Genomic DNA, 16,607 nt, shown 5'->3' on the forward strand with positions numbered 1-16,607 from the left:
GTAGTGAAAAAATAGATCTGTTAACAAAAAAGTTGCTAGACTGGCCTCTCTACTTATAAAATTTCAGTGAATTACATTGTTTACCAAAAAAAAGTGCTGGTATGAGCTGGTTTAACTCAAAATTTTAATACTTGTCATGATACCAGTGATGATTTACCTATTCTGTAATGTGAACAGATATTTCTCTCTAAAATAAGTTACATGTAATGCAACCATGAGTAAATAAATTGTATGTAAGGTAAACCTTGTGCTTTATATAGACCAGAATGTTAAATGACTCAAAGCAATAATACTCCATTAAGTTCTATTTTTATTTTTGGAAAACTTGGACATTCTCGAAAAAGTGTAATTTTCTGACCTAATGGTTTATTCATTATTGAGAAATATTTTTGATTGCTATTTTGATTGTTGATGGTTGAAAAACTGTTAATGTATGTTCAGTTCATACAATGTGTATAAGCAGGCATTTCATAGCCTGTTTGTTCAATGTCCATTGGAGAGGCATTTTGAACACTGAATTAAGATTTTTAATATGTTTCTGTTTCATTTTACTTTTAAAAGGCTGTTGATAAGTCTGAAAATCAGAAAGTTATTATAGATATTGAATGCAAACTATTCATGCAGAATATTACTCTTTCTCAAAATATTTCTAAGTGGGCTCTAAGTGCATTTACCTGTCTGGATTATCCCATTTTTTATAGTAACTTAACTCTATACTACTTATAGTAATTTTCATTCAGTCTTCTCTTAAACTCTTTTTTACCACACCTGAAGGCAAACTGTTCCAAAGATTGACCATCCTAATATTATATTATAAAAGTAACACTATCTGATTTGAACTTGTGTCCGAGTTTTTGACATCTTAAATCTTGTATCCCCCAGTCATTACCTGCATAGTTTTAGATGAAAACACCTTGAAATTTTTCCAAATCCTTCATCAACAATGCAACATACTTTCTTAAATAAAGTGAACAAAATTGTAAACAATTTTCCAAACGAAGCCTAAAAATAAAAAAGTTTCAAAATGTGGAACATAGCTATTATTCTATCCATGAATATAAATATAAAAGTTTGTTTTCTATAGAACATTTACTAGATCCTAATGTTATTGTAAATTTTTATAAAGTTATTAGGATTCATTATTTATATAACCTAATCAGCATAGATTTTGATAACTCAGCACTCATAAATATTAATCTTAGTTTTTTCTGTCAATTAAGGCTCTTCAGTATACCAAAGATATTTGTAACTAGTATGTTGTTTCTTTTTAGTTACAGCAAGCAGGGAAGCCTTAAATACCAGACAGACTGTGCTCCAAACAATGGATACTACTTAATTCCTTTATATGACAAGGGGGATTATATATTAAAAATTGAGCCTCCTGCTGGATGGGGCTTTGAACCTACAACTGTTGCTCTTCACGTGGATGGAGTAAAAGATGCTTGTAGCCAAGGAGAGGACATTAACTTTGTTTTTAAAGGTTTTTCTGTATTTGGAAAGGTACGTACATCAACTGAATATTATCCAAGCAATTACAGTTTCAAATTTAAGTCTTCTTTCACTTTATTTAATCCTAAGGAAAAATATGTTTGTATTTACAAACATTTAAGTTAATATATTTCTTTTAATAACTGTGCTCTTTAATTTTTTCTTTTTTCATAATGTAAGTGAATGAATAACAAATGTAAAAAAAATATATGTTGAGTATCACTGCATAAATTATACATTATTCACTATTCATTATGGAAAATTTCAATATTAAACTTCATATAAATACTTTTGAATGGTAAGTATTGCATTTTTGTTATATGTATATTTAATTTAGATTGCAAATTAATTTGTGTTGTTAAAATGTTACTAACAAATTATTGTAGATGAAATATTAATGATTTATAATTAATAACAAATACTAGATACTTTATAGGGTATTTTAAATAGTGATTTCAGACTGAAGAATAGTAGTTTTAAAATATGGTTGATTAAAATGAAATAGAGCTGGGTGATTAACTCAATCAGTATTATTGATTATTATCATGTAAAATTATTGATTAATCATAATTAAACTAAACTGATGAATGTCACAAAAGAATAATCAAAATTAGTGTTACTGATTATGTTTGTTTTCAATTATTCAAACAATACAAGTAATTGAATTATTAACATTATGATCTCTCATTATTATTTTTTCGATTAGTTCAAGTTTGTTCAACTTTGGGTGTCATATCCAAGTGATCAGGGTGATTGCTTTGTGAATCGAGGATTTGATTCTCATTGAGACCAATCATGCTCACCTTTTCAACTGTGGGAGAACCATATTGGTTTTTATTTTAATGATATAGCAATGCTATTAAGGCCACCACCTGTAATTTTGAACTGGGAGTGGTATTGAGTACCTCAACAACTGACAGTGGGTACTGCCATTAGGTTGCCTTCTATTTGGTCAGAAGCTCAAAACTATGGATGGCAGTAGATAGCCTAAATAGCTTTGTTGTAACTGAAAAAACTTGTTCAACTTCAGATATATACCAATTGAACTATTAAACAGTAAGATAGTTAGTACTACTATTATTGGCATGACTACATGGATTTATGCATTCATTTTAATTGTACACAACTGATGAATCTGAAGGTGTGCCCTAGTGGTCATTGGCTACATAACTACCACAGTGATGCCTGTTGTTTGTGTTTACTGTGCTTGGACTAATTGATAGTGTAGCTTCATCATAATATATTTCTTACATATTATAAGCTGTAAACATAACCAATGCTATTAAGGTTAAATTGCTTTAATAAAAAATTATGGCAAGGTTATATTCATTATTCACTTAAATGTTGGCTGCTTAATAATTTGCTCATTTAATTATGTGAGAAGTTACAAAAACTAGACATAGACTGATAACAATCTAACAGTATGTTACACCATTAAGTCTAAACCTATTTACACAAATAGAGCCCCTGTTTCATTAAGACTAGCTCTAGCTAGGTAGAAAGCAATGAAAAGGGAAAATAAAAATCTGACTGTTTTCACATGCCACTTATACACTGCCAATTGCAGTAAGCTTTAAGTTGTTTGGTTTATTGATTTCTCAGCAAGTACAATTTCTTTCAACCTGTACTGTAAAATGTAAACATATTTATCATTTTAGTGTGTTATTTTTTAACCACTGGCCATATTAGCATCTTATCACTTAAAAGCTTATGATATTTTTATGCTTATAAAGTTTTTCATGTTAGTGATGGAATCAGAAAAAAAATATCTGGAAATGTAATAATTGAAGATTTTTTGGTGTTACCTTCTTTTTAATATTTTTTATTGTTTGTCATTATACTGATTAAAAGAGTTTATTGAAAAGATGTCTGTTGATTATTTAGAATTCTTTGGTAGACTTTTTACAGTTAAAATGATTTTACTTTAATAAAAAGTTCCAGTTCTATAGATTCCGTTATTATCCTGGTAAAGTTGTTGATTCATATGATATGGTCTGTGGTTTCTTCATTCAGTTAAGTTGCTGAGGGATAGCTGTAATATGTAAAGATCAGTAAGTGCTTATAGAATCTTAGTTTTCAAATAGTGCTTGGTTTAGGAATCTGTATGTGAGCTATGAGTGAAGGAGTGTTTATTAAAAGAAGTTTTCAATTCTGAAACTAGTGTGGGTGGAATCTGGGAGTTGAATTTTTTTGTCAACCTGTAGATTAGTTTTTAATATGTAAACTTTGAGAACCTACAAACAGAAGACAGATGATGAAAGGAAATTTGGGGACAGTTCATGGTTTGTTACAAGGTTGGAATTTGATGTAAAGGAACTTATGTGTGATGTTATTTGGAAAGTGTGTTGTACAAGCATTTTGTTTTAGAATTTTGTGCATCACAGTAATCTCTTCATGTAGAAAGGTGTAACTAGAGCACAGATTAAAAACTTGGTTTAAAAATGTAATGATTTAACTATTTCTGAAAATAACCAGAATAAAGGTGTCACAGTGTATGTTCCAGTGAAAGTGTTTTGTAACATATAGTAGTAGAAAAGTTATTACCTTCTGTAGTTATGTGGTTTTCAGCAAAGTGATCCATTTTGTTTAAATGAAGTGAATTTAATTTTAGAGTGCTCAGAATTTAAATGTGCTACACCTTTTAGAACATGATAAGCAGAATGAAATAGCAAAATTATGTCATCACTGCAGTACCTGTATAACACTGGTATGAAATCGGGCAAGCAGTTGTCTAACTACATATGTTCATAGTGACACAGGTAACTATTAATCAAGGTTGGTTCAATAGGGGAAACTCCTCTGTTTGGTTGTAAAGGATGTTTTTAAAAGCTAAATTTTTCACTTTAGTGCTAAGGTTGGGGAATTTATGAAATGTTTATAATTGAAACTGTGATGAAGGTTGACATATGTTGGGAAGAGATGGGTGAAAATTATTTCTAAAGTTTCATCCAGGGAAATATTGGTTTAGAGAGATTCAGTATTTAGACTAACCATAATATATTTAGTAGCAGAGAAGATGTTTTGAAATTTCAGAAGCAAACATGAAAGAAATTTTAGTTAAAGCTGAGCAATTAGTGGAAGTTGATAATCAGTTAATTGTTGGATTCATTAATTGATTACATTCAACTAACCTATTATCTTCATATGACAGTTGGGTACTTGGAATGATAAAAATCATAATAATTGGAAACAATGGTTTCAGTTAGTTGAATGCTTTTGTGAGTCATGAAGTTGAACAACCATGAATTAATGTAAATAATAATGAGAAAACATAATGGAAATATTTTGATTATATGGATATATATATATATAGTTCTGGGCAGTGGCAGACAAAATAAATAAGTGCTATTTTTTATGCACTTCCAATATGAAGCTTGTAACGGACAAATTAAGAGGAACTTGGAAAAGTCATCTGCAGTTAAGTATGGTTTTGGTTTGCATGCCAGTGTAACACTTACAAATGATTAATTGTAGTTTTCATCACTGATAGGTTGTAAGCAAAGGTTCTGACAATGGCCCTGCAGGAATCTCCATCTTTTTGAAGACTCTTAATGGTGAACTGCTGCAAGAAACAAAAACAGTTATTGGTGGTGATTATTCATTTTCAGACATTCTTCCAGGAGAATATTTAGTGGAAGCATCTCATACAAAGTGGAAATTAGATAATTATCAGGAAAAGATCACAATATCTCAGGATAATGGTAAAATTGGCAGTGGAATTGTAGTAGGAGGATATGATGTTCGTGGTGAAGTCAGGAGTGAAGGAGAACCCATAAGAGGAGTTCATTTCATTCTCTTCGACCTCAATGATTCCAAGAATATTCTGAAGATACAGGGTTGTGATTCTAATCCTGTGAAAGGGTATAGTATACCAAGTGGAATGAAATATTTGTGTCAGGTGACATCAAGTACTGATGGTAAGTTTGTCTTTCCATCAGTTCCTCCTGGAAAGTACCAGCTTTTTCCTTTTTATAAAGGAGAAAACATTGAATTTGATGTATCTCCTTCAGTAAAGGACTTTACAGTAGAACATGGAAGTGTTGAATTTAAAGAAAAATTTCAAGTAAGTGTATATAGATTGATCCAGTTTAATATATCGAAAATTAAATGTAGCTCAACTAAATAATTTTCAGTGTTATTTTAAAAAACAAAAAACACATTAAATATAAATACCATAATTTTGTTAAGTGTATGTATTAAACACTACCCATAAATGCCCTAATATTTTTACTTTTAGTTTCAATTTCATCTGACTTTTATTTTTTAGAGTAAGAACATTAAAGTTTTTGGGTGTTTGACCATAATCTTTCTCTTCTGTTTTGGTGAAATTATTGCGTTGTTTTTCTTTCATAAGTGTTAAATACTCAAAATACTTCTTTTTTTGTCATCTTATATTTTTTGTATAGTGTATTTGTCTTGCATTAGCTAGTAAACTGTCTCCATTGGTTGGTTTAATGTTTTTGTCATTGAAGTTTTTAGTGTTTGTTGGTTATGTCATTTTATTAATGAGCATACTGTGAGTACTTGAATATTTTGTTTTTATCTGTAAACACTAAAATGAATAGCAAAATATAATGTTAATAATTTTCTTTGTTTAGTTTCTTGCTGTTTCTACCTGATAATTTTTTATGTATTTATTCTTATTTCTAAAGTTAACAGGAATATTTTTCAGTTCATCATGTTAAACTGAAATTTGCTGGTTTCTTAGTTTAATTTCATTAATATTTATTTAATATTAATATTCATATAATTTATTCCTAAATTGTACATAATGGCATATTCCTAATTTGTTTTTAATGAGCAAGAAAGTGTATAGTTTTTTACTAAACTGTTTAATATATTTTTCAGAAACATGTGATATAAAAGAACCCTTTAAGAGCAATCTTCAGTTTATATGTTAACTCTGAAGAATTTTTGTTATATTTCTAATTTTCCTTTCATTTATTTTCATTTGTAGGTTCAGGGATTTAGTGTTAGTGGTAAAGTGTTGACTGGCATCAAAGGAAAGCCTTTAGCAGGTGCAAAAATTCTTCTTGATAGTAAGGAAGAAGCTCTTACTGACCAGGATGGAGTCTATCATCTAGATAATATGAAGGCGGGTTCCTACAGGTTGGATGTCCAAGCTCCTCACTTTGTTTTTGAACCAGTAACTGTGAAAGTGACACCCAACACTCCTGAGCTTCCAGAAGTTGTAGCATCACAACTTGATTTGTGTGGCCAACTTATCATTTCCCATGTGCCATCTGGGGTTATAAGGGAAACAGAAAGAGCTATTTTAGTTACACATGAAAAGAAGAAAGATGAACTGAAAGTAATGACTGGAAAAGATGGAAAATTCTGTTTGCCTGTTACTCCTGGAAAGTACATTTTGACACCTGCTTTGTCAGAAAAAGAACAGTCATCTGGATTAAAATTTGGACCAGCTGAAGTTGTAGTCATTGTTAATGAAAGCCCTGTCTTAGATGTCACATTCTCACAGTTTCGTGGAAGTATAAAAGGAATAATGAAGTGTTTAACTGACTGTGATGGTGTCCAGTTGGCATTGGAAGCTGTGTCTTCTCAAGACCCCACTTCCCAAATAACCATAGTAGACAAGAAACACTTTAGTTTTGAAGGCTTGTTGCCTACTACTTATGAAATCTCTGTAGTTAAGGATGAATGGTGTTGGAAGAAGAAAGTTGAGCTAATTGATGTGGTTGACAAAGATGTAACAGATGTGCAGTTTGAGCAGACTGGTTTTTTGATGCTTGTAACTTCTTCTCATTTCACTGAAGCAGAGCTAGTACATCCATCAGGATCTGTAGAGAAAATTGAAGTGCCTCAAGGTACCAGCATGCACTGTCTTCCTCTATTTGGAGTTTATGGTTTGAAGCCTACTGGTTGCCATCATTTCAAGGAGGAGGTTTTTTGGTTTGACACACTACATCCTTCTACCATTACTCTGCTCGCTTCTAAACATTTGATAGGTGGTATTGTGTTGTCTGAAGAAAATATCACAAATATTGTTGTCTCTGTGCAGAAAGAAAATGATGACAAAGATACAGAAAGAATTATTCTTCAAAACTCTACTATAACAAAAGATAATCTGTTTGAATACCATTTTACTTTTTGGGCTCAACCCAGGTCTAACTTGATCTTAACTCCATTGTCAGAACAAATATTGTTTCACCCACCTTCATTGAAATTTTTTGTTCCTGATGACTGTTCACCAGATTCTGTGAGTTTCAAAGGGAAAACTGGTTTGTTTATCCATGGGAAAGTCATACCACCATTAGAAGGTGTTAAAATAACAGTAACTGAAGTAGGTGGACAGCAACAGGTTATTAGTATGACAACAGATGTCAAGGGTAGTTATGTGGTTGGTCCTTTAGACAGTGATTTGGAGTACAATGTTGGTGCAGACAAAGAAGGTTATATCTTCAGTAAGTTGGAAAAACAAGGAAATTTTGCTGCCTTCAAATTGGCAGAGGTAGACATCACTATCTTGGGTGAAGCAAAAGAGGCTTTATCAGGTGTGCTAGTGTCTCTTAGTGGAGGATTGGACTACAGGAAGAACAGCATGACCCAGACAGATGGAAGACTTGTGTTCTCTGGCTTAAGTCCTGGGCAGTACTTCTTGAAGCCAATGATGAAAGAATACCAGTTTGAACCTCCCTCCAAGATGATAGAAGTCAAAGAAGGAGCAACTGTAAAGATGAACATCAGGTGAATATTGTAAATAAAGACCCACTAATAATATTTCTCTGCAAGTATCAATAAACGTTTTTATGACAAAATGCAATTGCAAACATGCTAACTAGATATTATGACATTTACTGTGCCCCTTAGAATTAAACCATTTGATTTTTAAACTACCATCAAGGTTTTTGCCTGTGGTTTAACTTATTTTATACAAAATAACATTGTGGTGATTAGGATTACATTATAAGTTGTTACTAATGAGTTATGACTGAAAAATCACAATCATCATATTGACAACATTGGATAAATTGTATTCTGTGAAACCAAAAGTATTGAAGAATTAAGCTTTTTTTAAGTATGTATATTTCCAAAAATTGTAGAAAAACAAGTAAGTATGAAGAATTTGAATTATTTTTTGGACCAATTTTATGTCATTCTTATTTGATGATTGCTACCAACCCAGAATGCAACATGATGAAATTATTTCAGTTTGAAAATTAACTGTCTAGCCCAAAGTGAATGAGCATGGTTATTGTAATTTTGTACACCATTAATACTTATAAATATTAATCCAAAAGAATAAATACAAGTTTCAACATCATTAAAAAAAAATCTTCAACCTGGTGAATATACATATCATAACATAGCCATGCCTGGGGATTGTACTCGGAGTTATCCTTGAATACAGTTTTATTGGTTCAGTTCTTATTGCATTATTTTAAACCTTTGCATAATATGAGAATGTTAGGTCATCATTAATGTCGAGAAAACTTACAATCCAATAAAATCCTATCTTTAGGAGTTTTAAGTTATCTGATTAGTTAACCTGTATTCATTACTGTGCTCATTACTTGTCACAATGTTAATAATTATAAGTCTTTCAAAGTATGCTCTAGCGCTATAACAGTAAATTTAAAATGTCTTTTAATGAGTGTGAAGTAAAAGATTATGTTTTTTAATGTCTACACAATATATGATTTTAAATTGTTGTATTTTGTTTAGATTTTGAGCTAACTTATGTTTAATGGTTCCTAAAGTAAAATTAAGGAGCTTTCTAGAAGATTGTCATGCTCAACTTGTTTGGAAATTGGACATTTCTCACAGTTATTGTAAGTGACAAGAATCCATCTCACTGACAAAATGCACTGAATGAATTCTTTATTAACATTTACCATAGTACATTTAACTTGTAAGATATCCTTTGCCTTATAAGATGCTTTGAAAATATTTTATACAGAATCACCAAAATATTTATGTGTAGAATGTTATATTGTTATCATACAATAACATAAAGCCACACTTGTAGCTTTAGCTTTAAGTACTAGTATGCATATACGTGTATGTGACAAAATAAAATGAGTTCATTCACACACACATTTAAATTGAAAAATATCCCTTTTTTTTCTTCTACAGTGGCAAGCGAATGGCTTTTAGCTGTTTTGGTGTTGTTAACTCATTAACGGGAGAAGCAGAACCTGGAGTTGCAGTTGAAGCTGTTGGTCATGGGAGTGATTATTGTCAGCAGTTCCAGGAAGAGGCTCTCAGTGAACAAGATGGAACCTTTAGGATTCGTGGATTGATACCAGGTTGTAATTACAGCATCTCCTTAAAAAAAGGAGCAGAGTCAAATCAACATATAGAAAGAGCTGCTCCCAAGGAGATAATTGTTAAGGTACTTCTATGTAAATACATAGGCTTGTTCATTCTCAGTTCTATCAGATCAAGGCATGAAAACAGTATAATAGAGCATGAATTAAAAACACTGTTTAATACAAAGAACCTGACATGTTTTGGCAGCCTCTGCTTACCTTCTTCAGGTACTTACATGTTTCTCTTTGTATACACTGTTAATCAAACTTGATTCCACTATTTAGGTCGGTCAACATTTTTTTAAAAATGGAATTGAAAACAACATTGTAGTCTTTAGTTATGGGCAGTTCGTGGTTCATAGAAAATTTGAAATTAAGTAATTTTCTTATGCATGTAGATTGTTAGCATTAGTAATCTGTTGTTGTGTTAATTGTTAGCTAATGTGTACACTGTTAGCAGTAATCACCTATTATCATGATGGCTGTTAATATTAATATGTACACTGCTAACAATTAATCACCTATTATCATGTTGGCTGTTAGCTAATATCTACACTGTTAGCAGTTAGTCACCTGTTGTTGCATTGACTGTTAACAGTAACGCATACACTGTTAGCAGTGAAATATTTGTGTTTAGAATGTTATATTGTTATTATACAAAATCTTAGATTGGTGAAGTTACGATAAAATAGAGACACACTTGTAGCTTTAGCCTAAAGTACTAGTCACAATAAAAAGTTAGTAGTTAGTCACCTGTTGTTGTATTGACTATTAACAGTAACTTGTACACTGTTAGTAGTTAATAGTTTAGTGAAATGGCTGTTAATTGTTAACATTCTTGCATTATGGGTGTTAAAATGTCAGTGAAAATTTGGGTGTTATGGTTATAGATACATAATAATCAGTTATGATCAGTAACTGTTGCTTTTTAATTTTTGACTGTTGCATTTATAGTTTTTAACATAAATATGTTTTTAGGATTATAACAATTATTTACGTGAAGAAATATTTTTTTATTCATAGGTTGTGACAGGTGTACAAATAAAAATGCACTTGGTAAATATGTCAGTTTGTTCACTGATAATGTCTTAACTCTGAGCTATATTAATTTTATTGTGTACTTCCACTTATTGCATAATGTATTGGATATAATAAACTGTTTAAGCTGTTTTACTTTTATCTTTTTCAACTTTAGATGGAATCTCAGGACATCACAGATCTGCGAATGATAGTATTTCGTCATTTTAATCAGATGGACATTAGTGGCAATGTTGTAACAAGTCAAGAGTACCTTTCATCACTGAAGGTGACTTCTGATTGTATATTTTCACTATTTTAGTGTAACTTGTGTCATACTATCAAAATGAATTGCTAACAAAATTAAGTTTTATGAGACAGCTGACAGAAAGATTACAATAACCTACTTTATGATTAGATTAATATCTTATTTTTCTGTAACTATTATAGAATATATCTTTTGTTCAAATGTGTTTAGGTAATTTTCTAAATTTTCCTGCAAGTATTCTGCATGTAGGTAACATCTTTCCCATAAAACAGATATACAAAGGTTTAACCACACATTAATAGGTACATGTTACAAAGTACAATGGTTTTCTCGCAGAAGCTTGTACCAGCTTGATATGTGTCTACTCCTTGAAGTAGGGTAAGCTCATTTTAAAGGGTGAGTCAGATACTTGTACAAGGTAGTAGGTGCTGAGAGATTCTCTTCCTTATATGTGTTTATATGGAATAATTGTTGATGTGGGTAATATAAAATATAATATATTGGGATATTACACTACAACCTTGGTCTGGCACATAATTGGGAAATCTTCATAATCCTCTTTTACTTCAGGTCTTATTCTGATCATGTCTACATTTAGTTTAGAAACTAACCACTTCTGCAGCTAGTAGAAGTCATATATCATGACTTGAAAGCTGACAAGCCAAGTGAAAAGCTTTCACTACTTTATTTATATGAAGAAAGGTTTTTAATTTATATAATTGTGTATTCATATTTCCGTTACTGTTCATGTTTGAAATATAGTACTCTGCATAACACTGCATTTTGGAGATACATGAACTTATCTGTCACACATCAGTGTACTTGAATACTACACAGGGATGTGGAAGTTTTGAAAGAAACTTATTTTCCAAGGAACAAAATGCTAGAAGAATCTACTAGTTTGTAACAGTGTATGTATCTTTTTCTACTCTAACAAAATTCATATGAATTTGCAGTTCAGTGTATTGACTACAGTAGTTTTCATTACAACTGACAACACTACTGGTATGACTTCTCAGGAATCAGGTTCGACTTTATCTGCAAAGGAAGTAGAGGCCTTAGTTCGAAGGGAGCTAGATTCATATGTTTGGCTGTTGATTTCTTCTCCTTTTCAATTTGACAATTGCTGAGGAAGAATACACTCAAGGAGAAGAGAATTTGGACACTATTTTTCTAGCACCTTCTTATTTTGGTCTATCATACTATATATATCTCTTCGGGAGATTTCACCTTCCACACCTTTTTGTATAGCTGGTTATTCAGGTTGACATTTGATGCCTGTATGTTCAAGGCAAGGGTTATTTTGCTAGTTTTCTTTTTCCTGCTCCTGTTGCTGTGCCTCCATGTCGTTCACTTTGGTGGAGGTTTGTTTTTCTCCTCCTTTCTTTCCATTGCTTCCAGATCTCCCAGTGAATTGGTGGTAAGTTTTTTTACTTGTTTACTTCACACTTGGATGCGATATCCATGGTAAGCTCAGCTCAGGTGCCCTTTGTGTGGCTTTGTCCTTCTTTATACAGGGGAGAACTAAGTATTTCACATCATCAGTACTCATAGATAATTTTAGTCTTTTTACACATTCGTTATTATTACATACTCTGTATACTAGGTAAATTTTAATGGTTTGTCAATTTGATATTAATGAGTACATTGTTAACTAAGTATGTTTAGATAGTTTGTACTTTACATTATCATTCCTATTTGATATTAATGAGTACGTTGTTAACTAGGTATGTTTAGATAGTTTGTACTTTACATTATCATTCCTATTTGATATTAATGAGTACGTTGTTAACTAGGTATGTTTAGATAGTTTGTACTTTACATTATCATTCCTACTAGTAACATCTAATTCATTTTTCTTTCTGAATATTTTTTTTCTCATCATTGTTAAATATGTACCTTTTTATCCTAATTTTTGTCAGTGTAGAACTTAATTCATTTGCATTGCTACATTGCTGATGTGTTTCTTTGTTTCCCATTCATAGGGCTGAGCTTTGCTCCAATTGCATTTCCTACATTCTTGATACTAGATTCCAATTTTTCTCCTTGTACCCTACATTTCAGGAATCATCCCCACAGTACCCACATCGTCGATAATTATTTTTAGCTAGAATTTGAGTGTTCCAGTTTAGGACCCTATCATTTATATTAACCTTGACTCCTTATGTATTTTGTCGAGTAGTAAGAACTTTTGGCCGACATCCTTACTCAATTGGTCTTTGCACTCATCATTACATGAATGACTGGCTCCTGCTCGCATTTTCCCATTCACAGTCCAGAGACCACACTTGTCTGCTCCTACAAGAAGCAGCATGGGTGGGATTCCTGATAAAGGTGGAGAAGTTTGTTCTTACCCCCACTCAGTACCTTGTTCATTTAGTGTCTTTCTTCAATTCCATCCTCTTCTTAATCTTTGGGATAGAGCAGGCAGGCCACAAGGCCCTTACCTCACATTCTCTCACAGCTCAAGAGGTATTACCTCTTTTAGAAATGTGGGCTTCCTTGGAAGATCCATAAGACCTTCTTCCATGTCCATTTACCAAAGGTGATGGTCTATCTTCTACTTTTTGTTTCTTTGATTCTGTTCCTCATCTTTCTCACTTCTTTACCTGGTTGTTTGACAAAAGCTTGTCCACCTTGACTGTGCTAGCTATAGGCCAGTCTTGTCAAACACCTGTTTCTCCAAGTTTCTTGTCTTCCTTGTCATTTCCCTCTTCCACTTCTTTCATGTGTCCTCCATATTCCTTTGTTTTGCTTGATTGGGATCTCAATATGGTCCTTTATGCCCTTTCATATTCTCCCTTTGTCAACATGTTCCATATACTATCTCTCCCTCAAGACCAATTTCTTTCTCCTCACTTGTGAACATTGTCATTCAGATACTTATGCCTTTAATGTTACTAGAATCCTCTATCATTCCACTTATGTCATCTGATCTCCAGACTGGTCCTCCCTTCCTAAGATCTATGCTGTCTGTGAAGGCTGTTTGGCTTTCACATCCTTTTCCTTACCTTCCATCTCCCACCTGTACTCCCATTCTGATCCAGATTGTTATCTCTGTCTGGTTGTGCATTGTTGCCCAATGAAGGCTCCAATAAGAGGGCCGAAAGCTCTCAATAAAAGTATTCTAACGTAGAGAAAAGTCTGTTTTGTAGGTCTACAAATGTTTATGCTCTTACTTTGAAATGGGAAATATACTGTTTATCACAATAGCAATACATATTGTTCTGTCTATGATTTAAGATTTTTATTGAAGGTACAAATTATTCATCCTACATTGTTTTGATTGTACTCTCTGTCAATTTTATAACAGGATTTGCTAATTGGTTTTCTATTAGAAAGTACGTTTAATAGACATTTTTGCTGTCAAACTTGATTTTACAGTATCAAAGTGTTTTACTGTTAAGTCTTGTTTGTTTATTTACAGATAAAATTGTACCAAGAAGACAACCTTGACCAGGCCATATATACATTTACTTTAGGGCAGAGTAGTTTTTTTCAGCTGCCTGCTCTACCCTTGGATAACCGTATATATATACTTCGACTGGACTCCTCTCTTCCACCTAGCACATTTCATGTGGATTCTCCATCAATTTCATTCCGTGCTAATACATCTTACAGACACATGACATTCCATTTCAGTCCTCAACCACGGTCTCTGGAGCATGAGATGACACAGGGCTCAATTCTAGCCCTTCCACTGACCATTGTGATTGCTGTTTTGATATATAACTATTCTAAGGTGTTGCCCTTACTTGGCCAGGGTGTGGAACTAATGCAGGCATTGGTCAATCCAGCTAAAGCTGCTACTGTTTCTAGTGCAGTCACAAACAGTGAGAACTTATCCAGTGAACCTATATCTGGAAGGAAAAAAGTTAAACCTAAGAAAATTTAGCTTTCAAATATTAGAAATAGTTAATGGTAATATGTTTTACATTCAGAAGTTCAAGAAGTACAGTGTAAATGGTATCAAGTAAATTTATACAAATGGTGAATGCTCAGATCTTGTGAGCTTGGATTTTCAAAATAATTGGAAGTAATATTACATGGGGAATTGTGTGGAACTGCTTGTATTTTATATTTCTTCTAAGTATGGGTTGTGAGCAATTTGAGTGTACTTGATAACCATATTTTATTGAGTAGTATTGGAAGAAAATGTTGAACAGCTAGTGATCCACTATATCAGTACCTTTTCATCGGTTATTGAAATTTATAGGAAAAATAGTAATTGCCAAGTTTCCTTACTACCGTAGCAAATGAAATTGTAGTATCTCTAGAAGATTAAAAGTCCTGAATTAATTACTATTCAAAAATTAAATTTCTGTTTTCTGGATAGTATTAAAAGGTGTATACACATTTTCAACATTTGTAAGTGTTGTAAGAATAGATTTGATCTTGTCATCATATTTCGATAAACGGACATGAGTAATTTGATATATCTACCTGTAGTAATGTGAATCTAATTATAAACAATTTTACTAATTATTAGTTATCATGGTTAGTTGATAAAACTTTGATGCTAATGTTTTTGTTAATGTTGAAGTCAATAAAAATTTTTCTTTCTTAACTTAAACTACTCCTTTAGTATTAAACCAACTAATTTCATTGTGAGTTGAAATTATGATACAAAATCAGCTTTTCAATACATGTAAGCTTGGTGATTTTAAACAAAATGGCAATCTTTTAGTAAACGCAACCACGTTATTTTTTGAATTATTTTATATTTGTATAATTTATGCAGTCCTCTCATGTAAATAAAAACCTCATTAATGGAATACATTTGGATGAGTTGATTATACAACTGCATATTAACTAAAAATGTCTTACCAACAGAATAAGATGGCAGATTTGTTATTGTTACTGTTGTATTGATTCTTAGAATTTTGATATTTGTTTTCCATGTGTTTTAATCACACTTGTTTTCATTTCCTTTACTGGGGACACTAATTGTTGGACAAGTTTTACTTTTAAGTGATGTTTTTGAAATTGCATTCATGTTCCAGTTTGCTCTGTTTTATAGCTCTGAAATAAATGGAGATATGTGGCAGCCATCACAATACCAAAATATGTAAAGCTTTACTTATGTTTATAAATGAAATATAAACTAAACCACTGAAAAACAAGTAAAATTAAAATGAGCATCAGAAAGTGGCCTTTTAAGCATTACTTGCACATAATTACAATTGAACCAGTGATGTGTTAAGAGTTATAAATACCAGTCTGCCATGCTGAAACAAGACTAGCTCTAATGCTATTTAAAGTATTCAGGAATACTTATTGACGGAAACTTGCAGTATTTTGACTTTATCGTTTTCTTTGTTTTCAATTTTATGGAATTTTTATTCAAAATATATTTGAAGATTTTTCAAAATATGACTTGTGAGAAAAGTAGAAAGACTATGTTACGTATTACAATTTTAAATGATCTGAAACCAAGCTAAATGATAATTTAAGTTTAGTAGTTAAATGTATATGCCGATATTTCTTCAATTTATGATATTTGCCAACAAGATTGAAACACAAAGTTTTTCTTTTTTAATACAAATATATTTTAATATACAAAC

The 16,607-nt window shown here is 31.8% G+C and overlaps 1 protein-coding gene across 1 annotated transcript in view; it reads left to right on the forward strand.

Moving 5' to 3' along the window:
- LOC106464833 (nodal modulator 3-like) overlaps positions 1–15,616 on the forward strand; it is a 32,865-nt gene extending 17,249 nt beyond the window's left edge. Inside the window, exons 2-7 of the mRNA XM_013924992.2 lie at positions 1,272–1,500; positions 4,979–5,551; positions 6,446–8,193; positions 9,583–9,841; positions 10,954–11,064; positions 14,471–15,616. Coding sequence (XP_013780446.1) covers positions 1,272–1,500; positions 4,979–5,551; positions 6,446–8,193; positions 9,583–9,841; positions 10,954–11,064; positions 14,471–14,938 — 3,388 coding nt within the window. The 3' untranslated portion in view covers positions 14,939–15,616. The remainder of the gene's footprint in view (positions 1–1,271; positions 1,501–4,978; positions 5,552–6,445; positions 8,194–9,582; positions 9,842–10,953; positions 11,065–14,470) is intronic.
- Positions 15,617–16,607: the final 991 nt, after the last annotated feature.

This window comes from Limulus polyphemus, unplaced genomic scaffold (assembly GCF_000517525.1).
Source record: "Limulus polyphemus unplaced genomic scaffold, Limulus_polyphemus-2.1.2 Scaffold63, whole genome shotgun sequence".
Taxonomy (NCBI): Eukaryota; Metazoa; Arthropoda; class Merostomata; order Xiphosura; family Limulidae; genus Limulus; species Limulus polyphemus.